Genomic DNA, 22,373 nt, shown 5'->3' with positions numbered 1-22,373 from the left:
TAAACAATGAATTTAAAATTTAAATCCATATATTCCTTATTGTTTTTCTTTTATCCCGGTGCATAACAAAATATCAAACATTGTATTCTTTTGAATAATTTAATATATTTTGTATATTTGAGTAAAAGGTGACAGGCGTCGTGGCAAAAATTGTATGATTAATTTCCCATCACGTAAGAAGTGATTATATATTTATATTTGAAACCCAGAAATAGATTGACACGAAAACATCCCCATTTTTTTCTCAATTATTTTTTAAAAATAATTCATTCGATCTTATAATCAATTTTAAATGATTTATGAAAAAATATTATTTTTTATTTTTAAAATATTGTTTTTTATTATAAATATGAATATGATTAACTCATATCACGAATAAATATTCGTGATGTTGTCTCGTAAATAAAAATCCATAAACTCACTCCAAATTCTTATGATTTCAATCACTAATAATTTTTTTTAATCAAGCACTAATAATTTTGAATACGGAGGAAAGTGACCCATTGAGTTACAAACCAATCAACTCCTCTAGTTGTGCGTAGACGAAGTTCCACATTTATTCTATATAATATAATTAATATTAATATAACAATTAATAATTATAAATAAAAAATAGTGTTATTATATAAAAAAACCAAACAAAATTATGTAAGTCAATATTCAGTCCTATTCGGGAATCCCTATCCGCTCGTTTGCGATATTGACAACGACTGAGGACCATTCTAAATTAAATCAATATTAGTTAGCTGCCATTGACTTTTCTTTGTTCCAAATTTATTAGATATTATATTAGAGTGAGTATCATGTGAGACCGTCTCACAGATCATAATCTGTGAGACGGGTCAACCTTACCCATATTCACAATAGAAAGTAATACTCTTAGCATAAAAAGTAATACTTTTTCATGGGTAACCCAAATAAGAGATCTGGCTCACCAATACGACCCGTGAAACCGTCTCACACAAGTTTTTGCCATTTATTAGATATTATATTCGAGTGCGTCTCATGTGATAACGTCTCACGGATCTTAATCTTTGAGACGGGTCAACCCTACCCATATTCAATATAAAAAGTAATACTCTTAGCATAAAAAGTAATATATTTTCATGGATTGCCCAAATAAAAGATTTGTCTCACAAATACGACTCGTGAGACCGTCTCACAAAAGTTTTTTCCATTATATTATTAGAAATCAATACAATCTAATATATTTATATATATATATATATATATATATATATATATATATATATTATGGAACAAATATTTTAAAAAACATTTTTAGTGTTTTAAAAGTAGAAGAAAACTTGAAGTATATGTTTGTATAAACTTTTTGTAAAATGTCTTTGAATAATATTTTTAAAATGTGTTCTTCAAGTATAATTTTTGAAAAATAATTAAGATGAGTTTTCTGTTGTTTTAAAAATGAAGACAATATTGAAAATCAAAACATATTAATTTAAGAGTATGTCTTTTCGAGACAGTGTCACGACCATAAATTTCACGTCTGCAAGCCAAACAATTGTCATGTGATTCATTTGGAAATTTTCTTTAATTTTTTAAACGACGTCGAAAATGTATGTTCGCTATTATTTCATGTGTCCAACCAATTTTTTTAAAAAAAAAATGGACAAGAGACAAGTTGCAGAAATGAAAATTTTGAAAAAGACATTATCTGTTTGTACAGAAAATCCGAAATTATGAAAATTCTGGGTGTCTAAAAAAGGAGAATTGATTCTATTTTTGGCTTAATTTCTGAAAATGTTGTAGGTATACGAGATTATATTATTGAAACTATATTACATTTTTCCTATTTTTTAATCGTTAAAAATGGCGAAATTACCTTATAATTTTTGTTAAACAAATGTATACTTGGTTATTTAGTTTTATTTATTATTTTTTAGTGCACTTTATTTAACATTATTATTTATTAATATATATTTATTTCGTTAAATAAAATATTAGACATGGTATTCTCCACCTCGATACTATAAATATGCAAGCTTACGCACGAAGCCAGATGTCTCTCCATAGTTTCCATCGCCTTTCAAGCTCTCATCTTTCTTCCATGCATTAGCATTTACGAATTCGACCCCTGTTTTTCCCTTTCTTTTCTCGAATTTGCAGTCATGGTAGCAGCTTTATCACAACTAATTCTTGATGATCTTTCCCAAATCAAAACATGCAAATCCACATCCAACATTTTCACAGGGATTCCAGTCGTGGACCTGTTGAAACCTGACGCGAAAACCCAGATGGTCGAGGCTTGTAAAGAGTTCGGTTTCTTTAAAGTCATCAACCACGGGATTTCAATGGAGTTCTTGGCCAAATTAGAAAACGAAGCGGTTAAGTTTTTCAAGTTATCCCAGTCTGAGAAGGAGAAGTCAGGCCCTGCTAACCCTTTTGGCTACGGTAACAAGAAGATTGGGCGCAATGGCGACGTGGGCTGGGTTGAATACCTTCTCTTCTGCATTAATCCTGACCTCGTTTCGCAGGATTCAAACGCCCTTTTTCCAGGGATTTCAGAAACTCTGCGGTAAAAAGAATGTTATGTCTTGTTTAGTTTTCTTTACTCTTGATACTATGGTCTTTGCATGGTAAAGAAATGTCGAATTGTGGAAGATAGAGTGGATTTTTTACATCACTTGGTGTGGGCGAGAGTTTTTGATCAAATAAAAATTAGTCTTTTTCTTTCATATTCATGTGAAAGCGTACGTTTTATGAAACGATAAGAGTAGGATAGTGAGTTAGACTTAGACATATTACAAAGCAATTATTTGGTTCTATATATCAGCTACGCAGCTCAGACTCTATGGTTTTTCTTGTGAACACAGTCGTAACCATTATCAAGAGTTGGGATGGAAAATTTTTTCCACAATTATATATGATAATCAAAATATTGATAATGATTACTTCAGATACCATCGTAGTTGATTTATAATTTAATTGGCATTCTCAAATTAATTTATTTATATTTTACTAACATCTGATTTTTTTGAAATAAAAAAAAACTGCACAGGAGCCTGGTGAATGAGTATGTCTCAACAGTGAGAAACATGGCCTGTGAAGTTCTTGAAATGATAGCCGATGAGCTACAGATTCAGCCACGGGACTTTTTGAGTAAGCTTATCAGAGACAAGAGAAGTGATTCTTGCTTCAGGCTAAATCACTATCCGCCATGTCCAGAAGCTCTGCTTAATCAAGCATTGAGTGATCGGAATATGATTGGATTTGGAGAACACACAGACCCACAAATCATATCTGTTGTAAGGTCTAACAACACATCAGGCCTGGAAATCTGTCTCAGAGACGGTACTTGGGCACCTGTCCCTCCAGATAACACCTCATTCTTCTTCAATGTTGGCGATTCTTTACAGGTATAATACATATAAATAAAACTTAATTTCAAGATGTCCGAAAAGTCGAAAATAATCTCGTTTTTGTGTTTTGCAGGTGATGAGTAACGGCAGGTTTAGGAGTGTCAAGCACAGAGTTATGCTGGCCGATGACTGGAAATCGAGAGTGTCGATGATATACTTCGGGGGGCCAAATTTGAATGAAAAGATCGAACCTTTATCCTCGTTAATGGAAGATGGGGAAAAGAGTTTGTACAAAGAGTTCACATGGTCCGAGTACAAGAATTCAGCTTACAAGACAAGACTGGGCGACGATAGGCTCAAGCCTTTCGAGAAATAGGCTGCCAAACATTGATACATCAATCAATTAATTCAGTGTTCTGTCCAAGTTCTTAGATTTGAGTCATGTAGATGCTTCGTGTACTAAAGAAAAAAAAAATATGGTAGTAATCTTGTCTGTTGATAGACTATAGAATGGGCCAAAAACATGTTCATTTCTCAAGGTTTGGTTTGACTCGATGGATTTGCCTTAGGTGGAAAAAAACAGGTTGCCCCTTTTCCTTTTGGTGGTAAATTATTGTATTCGTAGCAACTACCCTTTTAGGATTAAAGCTAGTTAATGCGAAATGTTATCTGTACCAGTTCTTGTCGGCAAAAATTACCTTAATCGTTCTATACAGGCATTATATCTATCTATTCTAATCTATCGATACGGTTTGCAATCACTTCTGGTTTCTGCCTTAAAGAAACGGGAAATTGGTCTTCTGTTCTCAGTCGTCGATTTTTTTTGTGTTCAGTCCCGGGTATTTTTTTAGTACCACATTTCCACATGAAGTGTAACATATTTTCACATGAAGTGTACCATATTTTGTATGATATAGTATCACAATTTTGTGGGTAGGGAGTGAACTCAAAGAAATGTTTTGATTGGGGATTTTTCACCAACTTCCCCTAAAAAAAATCCCTTATTATTTTTGTGTGTTTTTTAAACTTAAATAATGTGTTAACTTATGTTCAGTTTAATTAAAATTTCGGTGGATTAATGTTGATTCTTTTATGAGTAAGTCTCTTGTGAGACGGTCTCACGAATATTTATCTGTATGACGGGTCAACCCTGTCGATATTCACAATAAAAAGTAATACTCTTAGCATAAAAAATAATATTTTTTCATGGATGACCCAAATAAAAGATCCGTCTCACAAAATACGACCCGTAAAACCGTCTCACACAAGTTTTTGCGTTCTTTTATTTACAATAGTGATTTTGATAATAATTTAGTATTAGTATTAGTATTAGTATTAGTATCAATTATTTATTTATAAACAATATTGAGTGAGTCTTATGTGAAACCGTCTCATGGGTCATAATCTGTGAGACGGGTCAACCCTACCCATATTCACAATAAAAAATAATACTCTTAGCATAAAAAAATAATACTTTTTCATGGGTGATCCAAAAAAGAGATCCGTCTCACAAATACGACCCGTGAGACCGTCTCACACAAGTTTTTGCCAACAATATTTACTTCTGATTTTCGGTTTCTATGTTTTGTTTTTCAAACACAATCCGTTTTGATTTTTCCACATTTCTTTATAATTAATAAATTTAATATTTTCTTTAAAATGATAATTTTTTACAAATACACTCTATATACAGTACTCATCGAGGATGTATATATATATATGTCCTCAAGAAATTATATTCTATTGTGTATCTACTACGTATGTTAAAAACTGGCGAAAATATTTTTTTAGCCCGCTAATTTATCACAATTTTTGTTTAGTATATTAAATCGTCGGACTTCGATTTTGGTATATTAAATTTTAATTTTTCACTACTTTGATCTAATTATGGATGAGACACGAGATGTATATGTAGTTTATCGATATCACATCAATAATTTCAAGTGTTACGTCAGCGGTCTTACAATTTTGAGTTGATTAAATTCCAAAATTTGAAAAAATTAATTAGCGAATTAAAAACCAAAATATGAGAAGTTATTTAGGCGTCACCTATTTATTTGATTGTGCTCGCCTTCTTCGCATGTCGACAATAATGTAGCGTAGTTTTCGCTCAACCTTTTGTTGCTTTTTGCGTAATATAGATTAAATCGCACATGTACTACGTAATGCAACTCTCATCTGTCATACAACTTCCCATACTGATCGAAGATGAACGGTATCAGAGATGGTCACCAACAAGAATATTGAGAAATAAGATATGTTATGTGAGACAAAGTGCTAAGTGGATAGGAGTCACCTTCTGAACGAGCTTTTTTTTTTTTTTTTTTTTGCTATGGACTTCAATTATTGATCATACAAATTTCAAAAGGAGACTCCTAGGTTGGTTGGCCCCAGCACTATCTTCTTCAATGTTCTGGGCTTATAGGTTCTTCCAGTACGGTTTCCATTCAGTGAAAAGGACTTCCAAGATTCTCACAGTGGTATTTGTCTCGGTTTTCTATTTTGTACATGAATTGTTTTTCTCAATTATTATTTGAAATATTTGGACTTTCGATTATTGACATATTATTCAAATCTTCATTAACATGTAACGGACATCGACACGAGGATAATTATTTCAGATATAGCATTATAACGTGTAACCCGACTCCACGGGCTGTTTCTGACTTCAAATATGCATTTCTACAAGTCAAAAATTTCTTCCGATACCAGGGGCGGAGGCACACATTTATACCGGGACTATTTTTTTTAAAAAAAATTATATGTAAATTTTGTATAATTTTAGAATAATATGATATTAGTTTGAGTGGACCAATTTAAAATATTAAAAGATTGTATAGTTTAAAATTCTAGTTCCGGTAGAGCCATATATTTCTGGCTCCGCTACTGTACCGATACTATCTAATATTTACCATATACAAAACAACAATCACCCTGCCAATACTATGTTACAATGTAGGTTTATTCTAAATGATATGGTATTTGGTCTACAGATAAGTTTTCCTTACATTGTCTGAAATTTTGCCACCAAATCCATCACCTTTGGTATGACGTGTTTTTTTTTTAATATAAAAAATTAAATATTGGAAATAGTGACTGATTTTTGTCCATGGAAGAATGACTGTACAGTCCTTGCTCTTTTTGTTGGCTGTGTTTTAGATTTTATTTTTTAACTAACAAATATATATAAAACACACAAGCGGCATTGATTAAATTTAATATTAATGGATAATGGAATATCATGAGATTAAGTAAATAAGGTTTGGTTTCGATGACTTGTTAATAAAATAAGACAAAAACTTGTGTGAAACGGTCTCACGGGTCGTATTTTGTGAGACATATCTCTTATTTGAGTTATCCTTCAAAAAAAATTTATTTTTAATCTAAGAGTATTACTTTAAATTGTGAATATTGATAGGGTTGACTTATCTCACAAATAAAGATTTGTGAGACCGTATCTGTAAAACCCAAGATTTTAAGTTATCGTTTTATCATGACAGTATATTTTGGATACCAGATTTTTATTTAAATTTTAGGATATGAGATTTTGCAAGATTTTAGTGAATAATAATATCATGTATATTATTTATTATCAAGCAGATAAAGAGCTAAGATTTGAGATAATTTTTGATACCGGGATAAAAATCAAGCATGGGATAATACCAACCCTAGAATTTCGAATTCAAGAGTTTATATATCATACAAATTTCGAAAATTTGGTTGGATAAAGATTAGATTTTCGCGTATCACCAAGATTTAGATCACGATTTTGTTGGAGATTTGATACACGGATGATACCTATCGATATAGCATCCAACCCCTATAAATAGGAGGGTCACCTAACTCAAAAACTCACACCTCATATCTTAGCACATTTTCGAAAATCCCCTCTAGTTCCTTAGGTTTTTTTTTCGAGCACAGCGAAGCCCTGCCGCAGTCCAGCCACCGTAGTTTTTCAAGTTTTCTTCAAGAAATTTAAGGTAAGTGGGCTATTTTAATGTTTAAAATTCCGGTTATGCATGTGGGATTATTTTCGAAAATTTTGAAAGAAAAAAATAGTCGAGTTCAATTTTTCTTCTACTTTTATGTTGTCATACGATTTTAAAAACACTGTGAGGAATCGACTGTATATGGGTGGGAATCCCAACCATGACGTACCCTTACGCGGTGGGGGACATAACCGCTATACGGCCTCGCCCCCTTAGAGGAGTAAAAATTAGGGACTGACGACAGTAAACCATAGAAAGTAGATAAATCGCAGTGTTTTGGAAAAGTTATGCAAGTATGTGTTTTTTTTTTAAAATTATGCATGTTGTTTTATTGTGCTCGATATTCCCCCGCTTGCTGAGTATTCCCAAATACTCACCCCCCCCCCCCCCCCCTTACAACCTTCCCAGATAAGTCTGAAGAAGAACTCGAGGAGGAGGAGTCCGAACAATTTTGGGGATGGTGAACGCTAGAAGAATTTAGTTTAAGTTATTTTTTTACGCTTCCGCATTATAAACTCTGTCGTTTTTTTTGTTATTCCATTATTGTAAAGACAATATTTATTTCGGTTGAAATATGAATCATAGACTGGTTTCGGTTTAAACTGTGCTACGAAGGCTTGTTGTTTTCAATCGCGTGACTGTTAAACAACGCCGGTGTCAAACCCGAGTCTCGGGGCGTGACATTTTAGTGGTATCAGAGCCGCCAGGTTCAAGATCCGAGTGGAAGAATCGAGTTTCAAAAAAAAAAATTTCGGAAATTTTCGTATTTCAGCCAAACAGCACCTTACGTGCGCCGCCGAGCTTTTCCTCCGATTCCGGCCTTTTCCGGTAACGCGTTTTCGATCGGAGAGCTGTTCTAGAATCGTCTCGACGAAACGAACGAAAGCCCTCAACTGATTTTAGATTTCGTGTTCGGGTGGAGCCGTAATTTCAGATCTAAGAATTTGGGCATTAACCCTAAATGCCGAAAAACATTTTCGTCCAATTACCCTACCATTCCTACTCCGACTTTAAATTAATTTTACCTACAGGATAGGCAATCCATGGGCAACGTTTATCACCAACCAATTTTAGGATCGGAGCGACCAATCGGAAACGCCCAAATTCGAGTTTAGTACGCAAGTTGCGCGATTCTCCGGCGAAATTAGGTAGCTTCCCGACCGAGTCTGGATGTTCCAGCACCGGTTCCGTGACCCTTACACTGTTTCCGACATGCGCTTTTACTCCGACCGTTCTCCGGCGAGTCAACCCGGCGAGTCAACTCGGCCGAACCATCGAGTCAACCCGCCGATTCCTCCTATTCCGGAAATTTTCGGAAATTTCAAAAAAAAAAAAAAAAAAAAAAATTCACCTAAATTTCAATACCCTGCTCTATAAATTCTTGACATTTATTTTGTCCTATATTTTGTATATATTCTGAGCATTTCTTTTCTTTATTGTTCCCAGGAAATGACTCGTACGCGTCTCACCGCTCGTAAGAAAGTGACCCCGGTTGCTCTCATCGAATCGATTCAGTTGGATGGTCACCAATCTTACGCGCACACCCAGAATATTAAGAGTTCTAACGGATGGGCCCTCAGGAACCATGAGAAGACCATCAGAAGGATGAGGGCTACCAACTTCAAGAGGAGACAACAGGTGGAGGACCTGACGACCAAGCTGGAGGTAAAAGAGAAAAGAATCGATGAGGTCTTCGAAATGTTCAAGCTCGTCAACGAACATAATTCCGAGCTTCGAGACTCATTAGTCACAGCATTGGGTCAAGCTAAGCAGGCAAGGGAGGAAATGGATAGGCACACTACAGAGCTAACTGAAGCACGACAGAGAGATAAGCTGAGGATTGACGAGTCATGGGACGTGGTCATGCAACTATCGGAGTGTAACCAAAAGTTAATCAAGGAGGTAGAAGAACGGAAGGCAAAGGAAAAGGTGATCATCCAGAAGAAGGATGCAAACTACGCGCACGCAAGAGGTGAGTTGGATATTGCGATAGGAAAGATTCTGACCCAAAAGGAACAGATTGCGGAATTGGAATCAGAAAATCAAAACCTCCAGATGCATCTTGTAGAGTTCTTGGATCCCGAGATGCCAGAATCCGAGGATGAAGAAGCCCCGCCTGACGTAGCAGTAGGGAATGGCGAAATAGCATATTAGAACGTTTAGTGGACCATTTCTTTTTAGTAGTTTATTTCCGTTGTTGCTACATGTCTTTTATTCAGTACATTTGTTTATTTCGTTTAGATTGGTCATGTTCAGTTATTTTTTCCTGTTTGAGAAATCAATAAAATCTTTTATTTGTTTCATTGATTTCAAATTTATTTCTGCGCAATCTATTGCATTAAACCTACTCGTACAAACTCTTAGAACTTGCGATTGTAGGAAATGGCCGGCAGACCTCCAAGACAGAACCGCAACCCACGTTACGCTAACACCGATCGCGAGAACAGACAGGAGAATGAGCAGGAAAATAGGCAGGAAAATCGACAAGAGAACGGATCCCCACCTGCAGTCGGCCTAAGCCGAGCCGATCTGATGGCTATAGCCACCATAGTGGCAACCACACTGCAAGGGTTGGTAAACCCGAACGCTAATCAACCACCTCCTCCACCACCGCCGAATGGAGTCAAATTCCATTATGAGTCCCTTCGCAGAAACAGGTGCCCGACCTTCGAAGGGGATGCCGATCCTGAAGTTGGCCAGAGTTGGCTAAAGAACGTCGAGACTCAACTGCGACTATTGGAAGTTCCCGAGGCACTCAAAGTAGATGTGGTTGTGCCTTTCTTAGAGGACAAAGCAGCTAAGTGGTGGGAAGCAGTCTCACCAGCCATGATCGCTACCGGACCAGTCACATGGCAGAACTTCCGAAAGACATTTCTAAACAGTACTACCCAGCGGAAGTCAGATTGCAGAAGTTGAGTGAATTTGAAAATCTCACTCAAGCTCCAGATATGTCCGTAGTGGAATACACATCTCAGTTTAACGCTCTTGGGTCGTATGCTCCGGCAATCATGGCGGACGAAGTTTTGAAGCTACACCGGTTTAAGAGAGGATTGAACAGTCGAATCCAGTCAGCCTTAGCAGTCTATCAGCCTGCCAACTTTGCAGATCTTATGGGCGCAGCTATCCGAGCCGAGGCTGATATTCGTCGAAGAGAAGGGGAAAACAGGAACAAGCGACCCCTTAACAGCCAGCCTTCTCAAGGGAGACCAGTGTTCAAGAGGCCCAATCAAGGTGGACCTCCCTCCGGGCAATCCACCGCCACTAACTATCAAGGACTCAAGCCATGCTCAACATGTGGCTTCAAGCACACCGGGGAATGCCGAAGGGCCAGCGGGGTATGCTTTGGATGTGGGAAAGCGGGACACTGAATTGCAGAATGTCCTACCGCCGCCAACCGACCAGCAGGGCCAAACAGAGGGACTGGGCCAAATACGGGAGCATGCCCTAGTAAGCCAAAGGAGGACAAACCCAATGCTAGGATCTTTGCCATGACTCAGGAAGAGGCTGACGACGCAACTGAGGTCGTGTCAGGTACCATTCTAATTCAATCAGTACCTGCCTATGCGTTATTTGACTGCGGTGCTACCCATTCCTTTATGTCTAAGAGATTTGCTAAGAAGTTAGGATGTAGGCCCGATAAGCTAACCGAACCTTTCCGAATAGCCACACCTACTAACAGGGCCGTGGAAACGGACGAGATTTACAGAGACTGTAAAATCAGAATTGGTGATCAGACTTTTAGCGCTGATTTAATACAGTTGATCATGGTCGATTTCGACGTAATCTTAGGGATGGACTGGTTAGCCAGAAACGATGCGATAGTGGACTGTAAAGGGAAAAGAGTTAAGCTCCGAACCCCAAATCAGGAGGAGATCGTGTATCATGGTAAATCCAAGGAACGGAAATCACTCCTTTCCGCTTCCCAAGCATGGAGGGCCATGAAATCCGGAGAAGACATATACCTAGCCATGATCAGCGAAGTGCAAAGAGAAGTTGAACTGAGGATAGAAGACATCCCAATAGTATGTGAGTTCCCGGATGTTTTTCCAGAAGAACTCCCAGGGACAGTTCCGGACCGCGAAGTTGAGTTCGAAATTAATCTGGTTCCCGGTGCAGCACCAATCTCTAAAGCACCTTACAGGATGGCACCAGCCGAACTCAAGGAATTAAAAGAACAACTCCAAGAATTGCTAGATAAAAGGCAAATCCGACCAAGTGTGTCCCCCTGGGGAGCTCCAGTACTCTTCGTAAGGAAGAAAGACGGAAGTATGAGATTATGCATCGACTACAGGGAATTGAACAAGATCACAATCAAGAACAGGTACCCTCTACCTCGGATAGACGATCTGTTCGATCAGCTTAAAGGAGCCGCCGTCTTTTCAAAACTTGATCTCAGGACAGGATATCACCAATTGAAGGTCAGGGCTGAAGACATTTCCAAGACAGCCTTTCGAACTAGATACGGGCACTATGAATTCACAGTGATGCCCTTTGGTCTGACCAACGCACCAGCAGCATTCATGGACCTTATGAACAGAGTGTTCAAGCCATTCCTGGATCAGTTCATAGTGGTATTCATCGATGATATTCTGGTCTATTCTCCTGACGAGGCGAGCCACGAAGAGCACCTTCACCTTGCTCTGCAAATCTTAAGAGAGAATAAGCTCTATGCTAAGTTTAGCAAGTGTGAATTCTGGCTGAGAAGTGTGTCATTTCTAGGACACGTGATCTCGAGAACAGGGGTGTCAGTGGATCCAAAGAAAGTAGAGGCGATTACAGAGTGGCCGAGACCGAAGAACGCCACCGATATCAGAAGCTTCCTTGGATTGGCAGGGTATTACCGAAAATTCGTCGAAGGGTTCTCCTCGATAGCCGTGCCACTGACAAAGCTCACACAGAAAAATTCTAAATTCACCTGGAGTGAGGATTGCGAGAAAAGTTTCCAGACACTGAAAGAGAAACTCGGATCCACACCAGTGCTGATCTTGCCAGCAGAGAATAAAAATTTCACTATTTACAGTGACGCCTCTAAGGACGGCCTAGGGTGCGTACTCATGCAAGAAGGAAGAGTGATCGCCTATGCGTCAAGACAGTTGAAACCGCACGAGCAGAATTATCCTACTCATGACCTGGAGCTAGCAGCGGTTGTCTTCGCCTTAAAGATTTGGAGGCACTACCTCTATGGTGCTAAATGTGAAATCTTCACAGACCATCAGAGCCTACTTGTTCACCCAAAAAGAACTTAATATGATGCAAAGACGATGGATCGAGCTCTTGAAGGACTATGACTTGACCATAAGTTACCATCCGGGTAAAGCAAACAAGGTGGCTGATGCGCTAAGTCGAAAGGGCCCAGGCAAGATAACTCTAGCGTCCCTCTCTGCCCAGCCATGCCTACAGGAGACCGTCAAGTTAAACCAGGATCGAGACCCGGTACTGACTAAACTTAAGGAGCAAGTCAGAGAAGGGAAGTCTCAGGATCATCAGATTGACGACAAGGGAGTCTTGTGGATGAAGGGACGACTGTGTGTGCCTGACAGTGACAACCTCCGCCAAGAAATAATGGCAGAGGCACACAAGTCAAAATTCTCAGTCCACCCAGGCAGTACGAAAATGTACAGGGACCTCAAGAATAGTTTCTGGTGGAATGGCATGAAAAGAGATGTAGCGGAATTCGTCTCCAGATGTCAAGTATGCCAGCAGGTCAAAGCAGAACACCAGCGACCTGGAGGATTATTGCAACCTTTGGAGATACCCGAGTGGAAATGGGAGCACATCTCCATGGACTTTGTGGTAGGATTACCAAAGTCAAGGCAAGGTCAGGACGGAATATGAGTAATTGTAGATAGACTTACAAAATCTGCACACTTCCTACCCGTCCGTATGAACTACAATCTGGACAAGTTAGCTACACTGTACATGGACAACATTGTACGACTGCACGGAGTACCAGTTAGCATCCTATCTGATAGAGACCCAAGGTTTGTCTCACGTTTTTGGAAAAGCTTCCAAGGGGCCATGGGAACGAAAATTACTCTCAGTACGGCCTATCACCCTCAAACCGATGGCCAAACCGAGAGAACAATACAAACCTTGGAAGACATGCTGCGAGCCTGCACCCTAGAATTCAGTAGCAATTGGAGCACTCATCTACCATTGATCGAATTTGCTTATAATAACAGCTATCACAGCAGCATCGGGATGGCTCCATATGAAGCTCTGTATGGAAGGAAATGTCGATCACCCTTTTATTGGGATGAAGTGGGAGAAAAGACAGTGGTAGGACCCGATCTCGTACAGATGACAGTAGACAAGGTTACAGTGGTCCGAGAGAAACTCAAGGCAGCTCAAGACAGACAAAAGAGCCGGGCCGACCTAAAAAGAAGGCCAGTGGAATTCAACGGTGGTGACAAGGCCTACGTAAAGGTCTCGTCTATGAAAGGAGTTGTCCGATTCAGTAAAACTGGGAAGTTGAACCCTCGCTATGTGGGACCCTTTGAAATTTTGGAGAAAGTGGGCACACTAGCATACAGATTGGCGCTGCCGCCGAACATGTCTAGAGTTCATAATGTGTTCCACGTGTCCCAACTACGGAAATACATCTCAGATCCAAGCCACGTGTTGGAAGTAGAACCGCTCATAGTCGAAAGTAACTTGGGAAAAGAGCTGAAGTACGAAGAGGTTCCCATTAGAATCGTGGACACCAAGGACCAAGTGCTGAGGCGACGAATCATTCCCTACGTCAAGGTGCAATGGTCTAACCACACTGAAAGAGAAGCCACGTGGGAACTAGAAGAAAGGATGAGGGACCAGTACCCGTACCTCTTCATAGACCAAGCCAACCCAAGTTTCGAGGACGAAACTTCTCATAAGGAGGGAGGGATGTAAAACCCAAGATTTTAAGTTATCGTTTTATCATGACAGTATATTTTGGATACCAGATTTTTATTTAAATTTTAGGATATGAGATTTTGCAAGATTTTAGTGAATAATAATATCATGTATATTATTTATTATCAAGCAGATAAAGAGCTAAGATTTGAGATAATTTTTGATACCGGGATAAAAATCAAGCATGGGATAATACCAACCCTAGAATTTCGAATTCAAGAGTTTATATATCATACAAATTTCGAAAATTTGGTTGGATAAAGATTAGATTTTCGCGTATCACCAAGATTTAGATCACGATTTTGTTGGAGATTTGATACACGGATGATACCTATCGAGATAGCATCCAACCCCTATAAATAGGAGGGTCACCTAACTCAAAAACTCACACCTCATATCTTAGCACATTTTCGAAAATCCCCTCTAGCTCCTTAGGTTTTTTTTTCGAGCACAGCGAAGCCCTGCCGCAGTCCAGCCACCGTAGTTTTTCAAGTTTTCTTCAAGAAATTTAAGGTAAGTGGGCTATTTTAATGTTTAAAATTCCGGTTATGCATGTGGGATTATTTTCGAAAATTTTGAAAGAAAAAAATAGTCGAGTACAATTTTTCTTCTACTTTTATGTTGTCATACGATTTTAAAAACACTGTGAGGAATCGACTGTATATGGGTGGGAATCCCAACCATGACGTACCCTTACGCGGTGGGGGACATAACCGCTATACGGCCTCGCCCCCTTAGAGGAGTAAAAATTAGGGACTGACGTCAGTAAACCATAGAAAGTAGATAAATCGCAGTGTTTTGGAAAAGTTATGCAAGTATGTGTTTTTTTTTTAAAATTATGCATGTTGTTTTATTGTGCTCGATATTCCCCCGCTTGCTGAGTATTCCCAAATACTCACCCCCCCTTACAACCTTCCCAGATAAGTCTGAAGAAGAACTCGAGGAGGAGGAGTCCGAACAATTTTGGGGATGGTGAACGCTAGAAGAATTTAGTTTAAGTTATTTTTTTACGCTTCCGCATTATAAACTCTGTCGTTTTTTTTGTTATTCCATTATTGTAAAGACAATATTTATTTCGGTTGAAATATGAATCATAGACTGGTTTCGGTTTAAACTGTGCTACGAAGGCTTGTTGTTTTCAATCGCGTGACTGTTAAACAACGCCGGTGTCAAACCCGAGTCTCGGGGCGTGACAGTATCACAAAAGACACACTTTAATAATAATTAGTAATATACATACCAATGCAATTTCTCATAGAAGACTAGAAAAGCAAGTGTCTCCATAAACTACTGTAGAAAACTTCTATAATGTAAAGGGAGTTGATGTTGCTTTAATTATGATACAATCTTCTCGAAATTATGCTAATTAAAGCCAAAAGCTAGCAAAGTAATTTAATTAAGACAACCTAATTTTTTCCAAAAACTAGTGCGGAAACCTAATTAAAGACCCATTAATCCACGTTCCCTGTCTAAAAAACTGAACTTATAATATATCCATGCACATGCTATATACGTGGAAATAGCGATGAAACCAATGGCTATGACTGTAATAGGTTGGGTTTCTGTTTTTAATAAAATAAATAAAAACTATAAACGAAATTTCAATTATTTTTAAAGAGTCGTTCACAAAAAATTTATTATTATTGAAAAATTGAACTACGTGTGTATAAAAAACGAGAAAATAATTTTTTGGTTCATTAACTTATCTCGTTTTGAGTTTTAGTCCATCAATACTACAAGTTTTGTTTTAGTTATTGATAAATTATTTCATAAATTATGACTTTACAAATATTTTTTCCCACTTTGATTTTTATACTAACAATCGGATTACGATTATTAAAATGTTTTTTTTTTTTCATTTTTTGCTAACTTGATCGGTCTGAAATATATTATGTGCCTACATTTTAATTTTTGTGTACATTTTAATTACTATGTGTACATTTTAATTTGCTTGATAATTAATTATTTTTTAAAAAAAACATTATATTCTCCCTAATTAAAACTTTATAGCTCTGTCCCTTAATATATGCGACAAGTCAAAAATCATAAAATCCATCAAAATTGTACCATTTCTGCCACTTAAAAAACCAAAAAACCTAATTTATATGTACAAAAATTAAAATAAAATCGAATAAGTTAGATAAATACAAACACATAACTTTCAAATATAATAGTAAAGTCAAGAAACAAAAAAAAAAGGTAAATAATAATAGAAACTTCTTCAAAATTTAAAAGCACCAAGCTTCTAATAATTTTCCCAAATATTAAATCAGCAATTCTAATATGGAGCAACAAATGTGAAATCTTTAAATCTTTTAATATTTAAAACCTCAGGACTAAATTATAAGTTATGCTTTAAATGCTCATATCTGAATGGAATTTGGAAAAATAATTTCTTTCTTCACTGTTTTGATAAATTAACTTTTTAGCATTGAAAAAAATGTTGAGGTTTTTAAGAGAAATATATAATTTATAAATTAAAATGTTAAATACAAAATATTTTTAATTGATTTTATTTTCATAAATGGAACATAATATTGGTATTATGATATTTAGAACTATGAAATAATTGAAAAAATTGGATATTAAGCTTACACTGTATGCACAAGGGCGGAGCCACATTACTTTTCACTCGGGCTAATTTTATTTTTCAAATTTATATATAAATTTTTGTATAATTTTGGATGAATTTGATATTACTTCGGGTAGATCAATTTGAAATATTACAGAATTTTAGAATTTAAAATTCTAGTCCAGGTAGAATCAGATTCCTGGCTCCGCCACTGTATACGAATACATCAAATTTTTATATTTCAAACATTTGGTCTAATTATAACATTTTTATAAAATTAAGTAAAATAATTTATTTACTAAGAGGAACATAAGAATTAATATTATATTATGAAAGGAATTGTTGATTCCACATTTTACTGAGATTTTATTTTTGCATTTCTAGATAATATAAATGATTTGTTTCCTTAGAAATCGATACTCATTCATCAGGGAAAATATCTATAGGATATGCCATATCTTGAAAAGAGTTTGATTCTTTTTTAACACACTTGTTTCCTTGATTATAGATTTAGAGAATCGTGAAAGATCGTGATGCAGAAATAAATATGTGAACATCATCAATCAAAAGGGTGTGCAGTAAGAACTGTGAGGTATATACAAAATCACCTTGAAGAGATTCTTGACGACGTTTTGACAAAGTTGAAGATCAAGGGAGGAATCGCTTAAACTAGAAGGATACTCTCGTTCTGGTGTACTCAGCAGTTGTTCGACTGTAACATCTAGTTTTGGGTTAAAAGTTTTTATTTGTTGTCGTTTAATTCCTTGGCGTGTCAAGGAATTTATGTTTCGTTATTCTCACTAGTATCTGTTTTGTGTGTAAACGATTTACATACTTTTCTAGTGAATTTGTTGCCTTGAGGCTTTGCACAAGTATTAGTACTTGTGCATAATTGAATCCTGCTCTTTAGTTACTTTACTCAGTTTATAATTTGATCAGTCAATTTCCGCTGCTGTGTTGTGTGCCGTGTTGACAACACCAACCACAACACTTAATTCTGACATACAAGTTTTTAATCTTTATTTCCTGACAATTAATGCACAATAATTCTTACAAGTGGTATCAGAGCCATCACTTGATACACTAAGTGTTTGATTCTGGTTTATTGCTATTTGCAGGAAATACACTAATAGCTCAATGGATTCACTAGGGTCTAACACGGTTTTTAGACCACCAGTCCTAGATGGTTCGAACTATGCTCTCTGGAAAGTCAAAATGAGAGTGTACATCAAATCTATAGAAGAAAGGGCATGGCAACGTATTTTGGATGGATGGTCCCCGTCGAAGATAGTTGATGGTGATGGAGACAGTCGTAGCAAACCTGAAAGTTCCTGGTCCAATGATGAAGTTATAACCTCGAACTTCAACTCCAAGGCGCTAAATGCGATATTCACCTCGGTGGATATTAATATGTTCAGTCTCATCACCAACTGCATTTCCGCCAAAGAAGCCTGGGATATTCTTCAAAAGCACTGCGAAGGATCAGAGAGTGTTCGCAGAACCAAACTCAGGATGTTGACCTCTAAATTTGAAAGTTTAAGGATGGAGGAAAATGAGACTATTATGGAATATGATCGGAGATTGCGTGAGATAGCAAATGAGGCCAGTAGTCTCGGTGATTCTATGTCAAATGAAAGACTGGTTAGCAAGGTCCTGAGATCTCTTCCGGAGCGGTTTAATATCAAAATCTGTGCTATTGACGAATCCAAGGACACTTCTAAGCTTAATCTGGAGGAACTAATCAGCTCTCTCAGAACATTTGAGATGAATTTAGAGCTACAGACAAGAAGTAAAGGAAAAGCAATTGCCCTGCAAACCACCGATGATTCTGTAAACAACCTAATTCAAGAGGCAAATGAGTCTGATCTAGGTGAAGAAACAATATCCTTGATCACCAAGAAATTTGGCGACTACTTGAAGCGGATGAGAGACAAAAAGAAACCTGTGTCTACACTGAAACCCTCATTCACTCCCACTGAAAGAAACAAAACTTTTGTTCCTACTCAAGGAAATTTCAAATCTAGGAATGAAACCCCAGGTCGACCGGAAACAAAGAAACTTGATTCAGTCCAATGCCGAGAATGCTCCGGATTTGGCCACTACGCCAACGAGTGTGCCAATCGGCTTCGGAGGAATAAAATCATGACAGCCACACTGAGTGACGAAGACACTGATGAGGAATACGGCTCCAAGGAAGGAGACGATTGTACCTCTTTTTCTGCTGTTCATCATGATATGTATAGACTGCAGGTTAATCCCCTCGGTGTTGCCACTGGTGTTGCAACACCGGGTCGCAACACTAGTTCAAGATCACTATGCCTTAATATCAAATCTCTGGGAAATTTAGGTTGTACAGACATCAAGGAAGTTGATCAAGAAGAACTAACTGTGGAAACTGTCCAGATGATGTACGAAGAACTCTATGATGACTGGCTTAAACGAAATGAGACAAACTCCAAACTCACAAAAGAGAATACTGATCTAAAGAGCAACTTGTCACGTCTTGAAACTTTGCTGAGTAGGAAGGACATTGAACTATGTAAAGTTAGAGATGAGCTCGAAAAGGCATCAAAAACACTTGCAAAATTCAATGCAAGCTCTTCAAAGCTTGACACAATGCTGAACATGGGATCGAGGAGTAAGTCTGGTCTTGGCTATGTTGAAAGCACGTATGAGCATGGAGAGTCGTCCAACACTCGCTCAAAGAACACAGTATTTGTGAAAGGAGAAGATTGTACTGACCCCTTATCAACGGACATGCCTCCAAAAACTGTCCCCACTCCAAAGCCAAGCACTGAACAAAAACTGAAGTCTGTTGATTCATCCACTTCATTCCCAAAAGCTCACTCCTCAGCAAGGCGTCACGAATTAAAAAGTGTGCTTCATCAGCAAGACTCAATAAAAGTAAGCGTAATTTTATATGTCATTACTGCCATAAGCCTGGGCACATCAGACCCTTCTGCTACAAACTGAGAAACGATTACTTGTATTGGCATTCAAATGAAGTGTTGCATAAGGTGTTTTCCAACACCAAGTACAATACTGGAATCAAGAAACCCCCTGCAAGGAAAATCTGGGTACCCAAAACAGTAACTCTATGCAATGTTATTTATACCTCGTTAAAAACTAACATTTCAGGAGCATGGTACTTTGATAGTGGGTGTTCCCGTCATATGACGGGATCTAAAGAACACCTCATTGATTATCTTGAAGTTGCAAGTGGTCGGGTGACATATGGTGGAGGTGCCAAAGGGAAAATTGTAGGCAAAGGGACTCTGAATGTTGACGGGCTTCCCATACTCCACAATGTTCTCCATGTTGAAGGACTTAACTCAAACCTAATAAGCATAAGTCAACTCTGTGATGAAAATTTGCATGTTAGATTCAATAAAGATAAATGTGAGGTCATTAATAATGCAAATGTTTGTGTGATGACAGGAACCCGGTCTGCTGACAATTGCTATCTCGTGGGCGAAGGCAATAATTGCCGTAGTGCCAAGGTAAGCAACTTGGACCTATGGCATCAAAAATTAGGTCATGTAAGCTTCAAGATCCTGAAAAATCTGAGCAAGCATGAAGCTGTAAGAGGTATGCCCAATTTAAGATCAGATAATACGTACGTCTGTGGGTCTTGTCAGAAGGGAAAACAAACACGTGTTGCTCACCCGGTGTTGCAACACTTCGGGACAACACGATGCCTTGAAATCCTACACATGGATCTAATGGGACCAATCGAAGTTGAAAGCCTGGGCGGTAAGAAGTACTCATTTGTTTGTGTTGATGATTTTTCGCGCTTCACTTGGGTAAGCTTCCTTAGAGAAAAATCTGAGACCTTCGATGTTTTTAAAAAACTGCATGCAAAAATAACCAACTTGTTTGATTTAAGGGTGGTTAAAATTAGAACTGATCATGGAAAGGAGTTTAAGAATTCTCATTTTTCATCCCTGTGTGACAAAAAGGGTATAACACATGAGTTTTCTGCTCCTAAGACTCCTCAACAAAATGGAATAGCAGAAAGGAAAAATAGAACCCTGCAAGAAATGGCTCGGGTTATGCTTAGCTCCAAAAGTGTGTCAAAACGCTTTTGGGCTGAGGCTTTGAATACTGCATGCCATATTTCGAACCGAGTTTTCTTACGAAGGGGATCCACTATGACCTCCTATGAAATTTTGATGGGGAGAAAACCAAACCTTAAATATTTTCATATCTTTGGTTGTGTTGGCTATGTATTGAATGATCGAGACCACCTTGCTAAATTTGACTCCAAGAGCGATAAATGTCTTTTCCTTGGATATTCTGTGAATAGTAAAGCCTATCGTGTCTACAATTTGAGAACTAGAACAACGATGGAGTCAATCAATGTGGTATTTGATGATCTTGCTGATTTGACAGGGAAATCAAAAGAGGATGACACTGAAGGACTACTGGAAACTAATACTGGTGCTGAGACTGGTGTTGAGTCAAGTCCAGCAACACCAAGCACAACACCATCTCAGGATCCTACCGAATCTGTGGAAAATGAAGAAGGTGAGGATGATGTGATTTTGGATGATGTGATAGATATCCCCAGTAAAATTCAAAAGAATCACCCATTGTCTCAAGTTATTGGAGAAGTACATGAAGATGTGCAAACAAGGAAAAAGGACAAGGTGGACTATCGAAAGATGATTGGTCTGGTATGTATGAGCTCCACATACTCTCAGGTTAGTCACTCCTGCTTTGTGTCATTAATTGAACCCAAAAATATAACAGAAGCACTTAAAGATGAATTTTGGGTAAATGCAATGCACGAAGAACTTGAGCAATTTGTGCGCAACGATGTGTGGGATTTAGTGCCAAGACCCCCAAATACAAATGTCATTGGAACAAAATGGATTTTTAAAAATAAGACCGATGAATCTGGTAACATTGTTAGAAATAAAGCTCGACTGGTCGCTCAAGGGTACACACAGGTTGAGGGGGTGGATTTTGATGAAACCTTCGCACCTGTAGCCCGTATTGAGTCTGTCCGTCTGTTGCTCGCCATTGCTTGTCATATGCATATAAAATTGTACCAAATGGATGTTAAAAGCGCATTCTTGAATGGGATCCTAAATGAGGAAGCCTATGTTAGCCAACCAAAAGGATTCGAAGATCCACACTACTTGGACCATGTCTACAAACTGAAAAAGGCTCTTTATGGATTGAAACAAGCTCCTCGAGCATGGTATGGTAGGTTGGCCGACTACTTGATTAACTTGGGCTTCAAACGAGGTGAGGTTGACAAAACTCTCTTTACACAAAAACTCAAGCATGATATTCTGATTTGTCAAATTTATGTGGATGACATTGTATTTGGTGCATCATCGCAACATCTGGTTGATAAATTTGTACACCATATGTCTTCGCAGTTTGAAATGAGTATGGTAGGGGAGTTAAATTTCTTTCTTGGATTACAAGTTAAGCAATTACATGATGGAATTTTCATATGTCAATCCAAGTATGCCAAAAATCTGATTAAGAAATTTTCGAATAATTGCTCCAAACACATGAGAACTCCTATGGGGTCCAGTGAGAAACTGTCAAAAGATAGTGTTGCAGACGGTGTTGACAACACCATGT

At 37.8% G+C, this 22,373-nt stretch overlaps 1 protein-coding gene across 1 annotated transcript; it reads left to right on the top strand.

Moving 5' to 3' along the window:
- Positions 1–2,040: 2,040 nt before the first annotated feature.
- On the top strand, positions 2,041–3,997 carry LOC140837732 (gibberellin 2-beta-dioxygenase-like). The gene is made up of 3 exons (XM_073203846.1): positions 2,041–2,536; positions 3,020–3,377; positions 3,454–3,997. The coding sequence occupies exons 1-3, from the start codon at positions 2,130–2,132 to the stop codon at positions 3,694–3,696; spliced, it is 1,008 nt and encodes a 335-aa protein (XP_073059947.1). The 5' UTR covers positions 2,041–2,129; the 3' UTR covers positions 3,697–3,997.
- The last annotated feature ends 18,376 nt before the right edge of the window (positions 3,998–22,373 follow it).

Source organism: Primulina eburnea, chromosome 8, assembly GCF_022965805.1.
Source record: "Primulina eburnea isolate SZY01 chromosome 8, ASM2296580v1, whole genome shotgun sequence".
Classification (NCBI taxonomy): Eukaryota; Viridiplantae; Streptophyta; class Magnoliopsida; order Lamiales; family Gesneriaceae; genus Primulina; species Primulina eburnea.
Note: the sequence above shows the minus strand (reverse complement) of the source record. Positions and strands in the feature narration are given on the sequence as shown.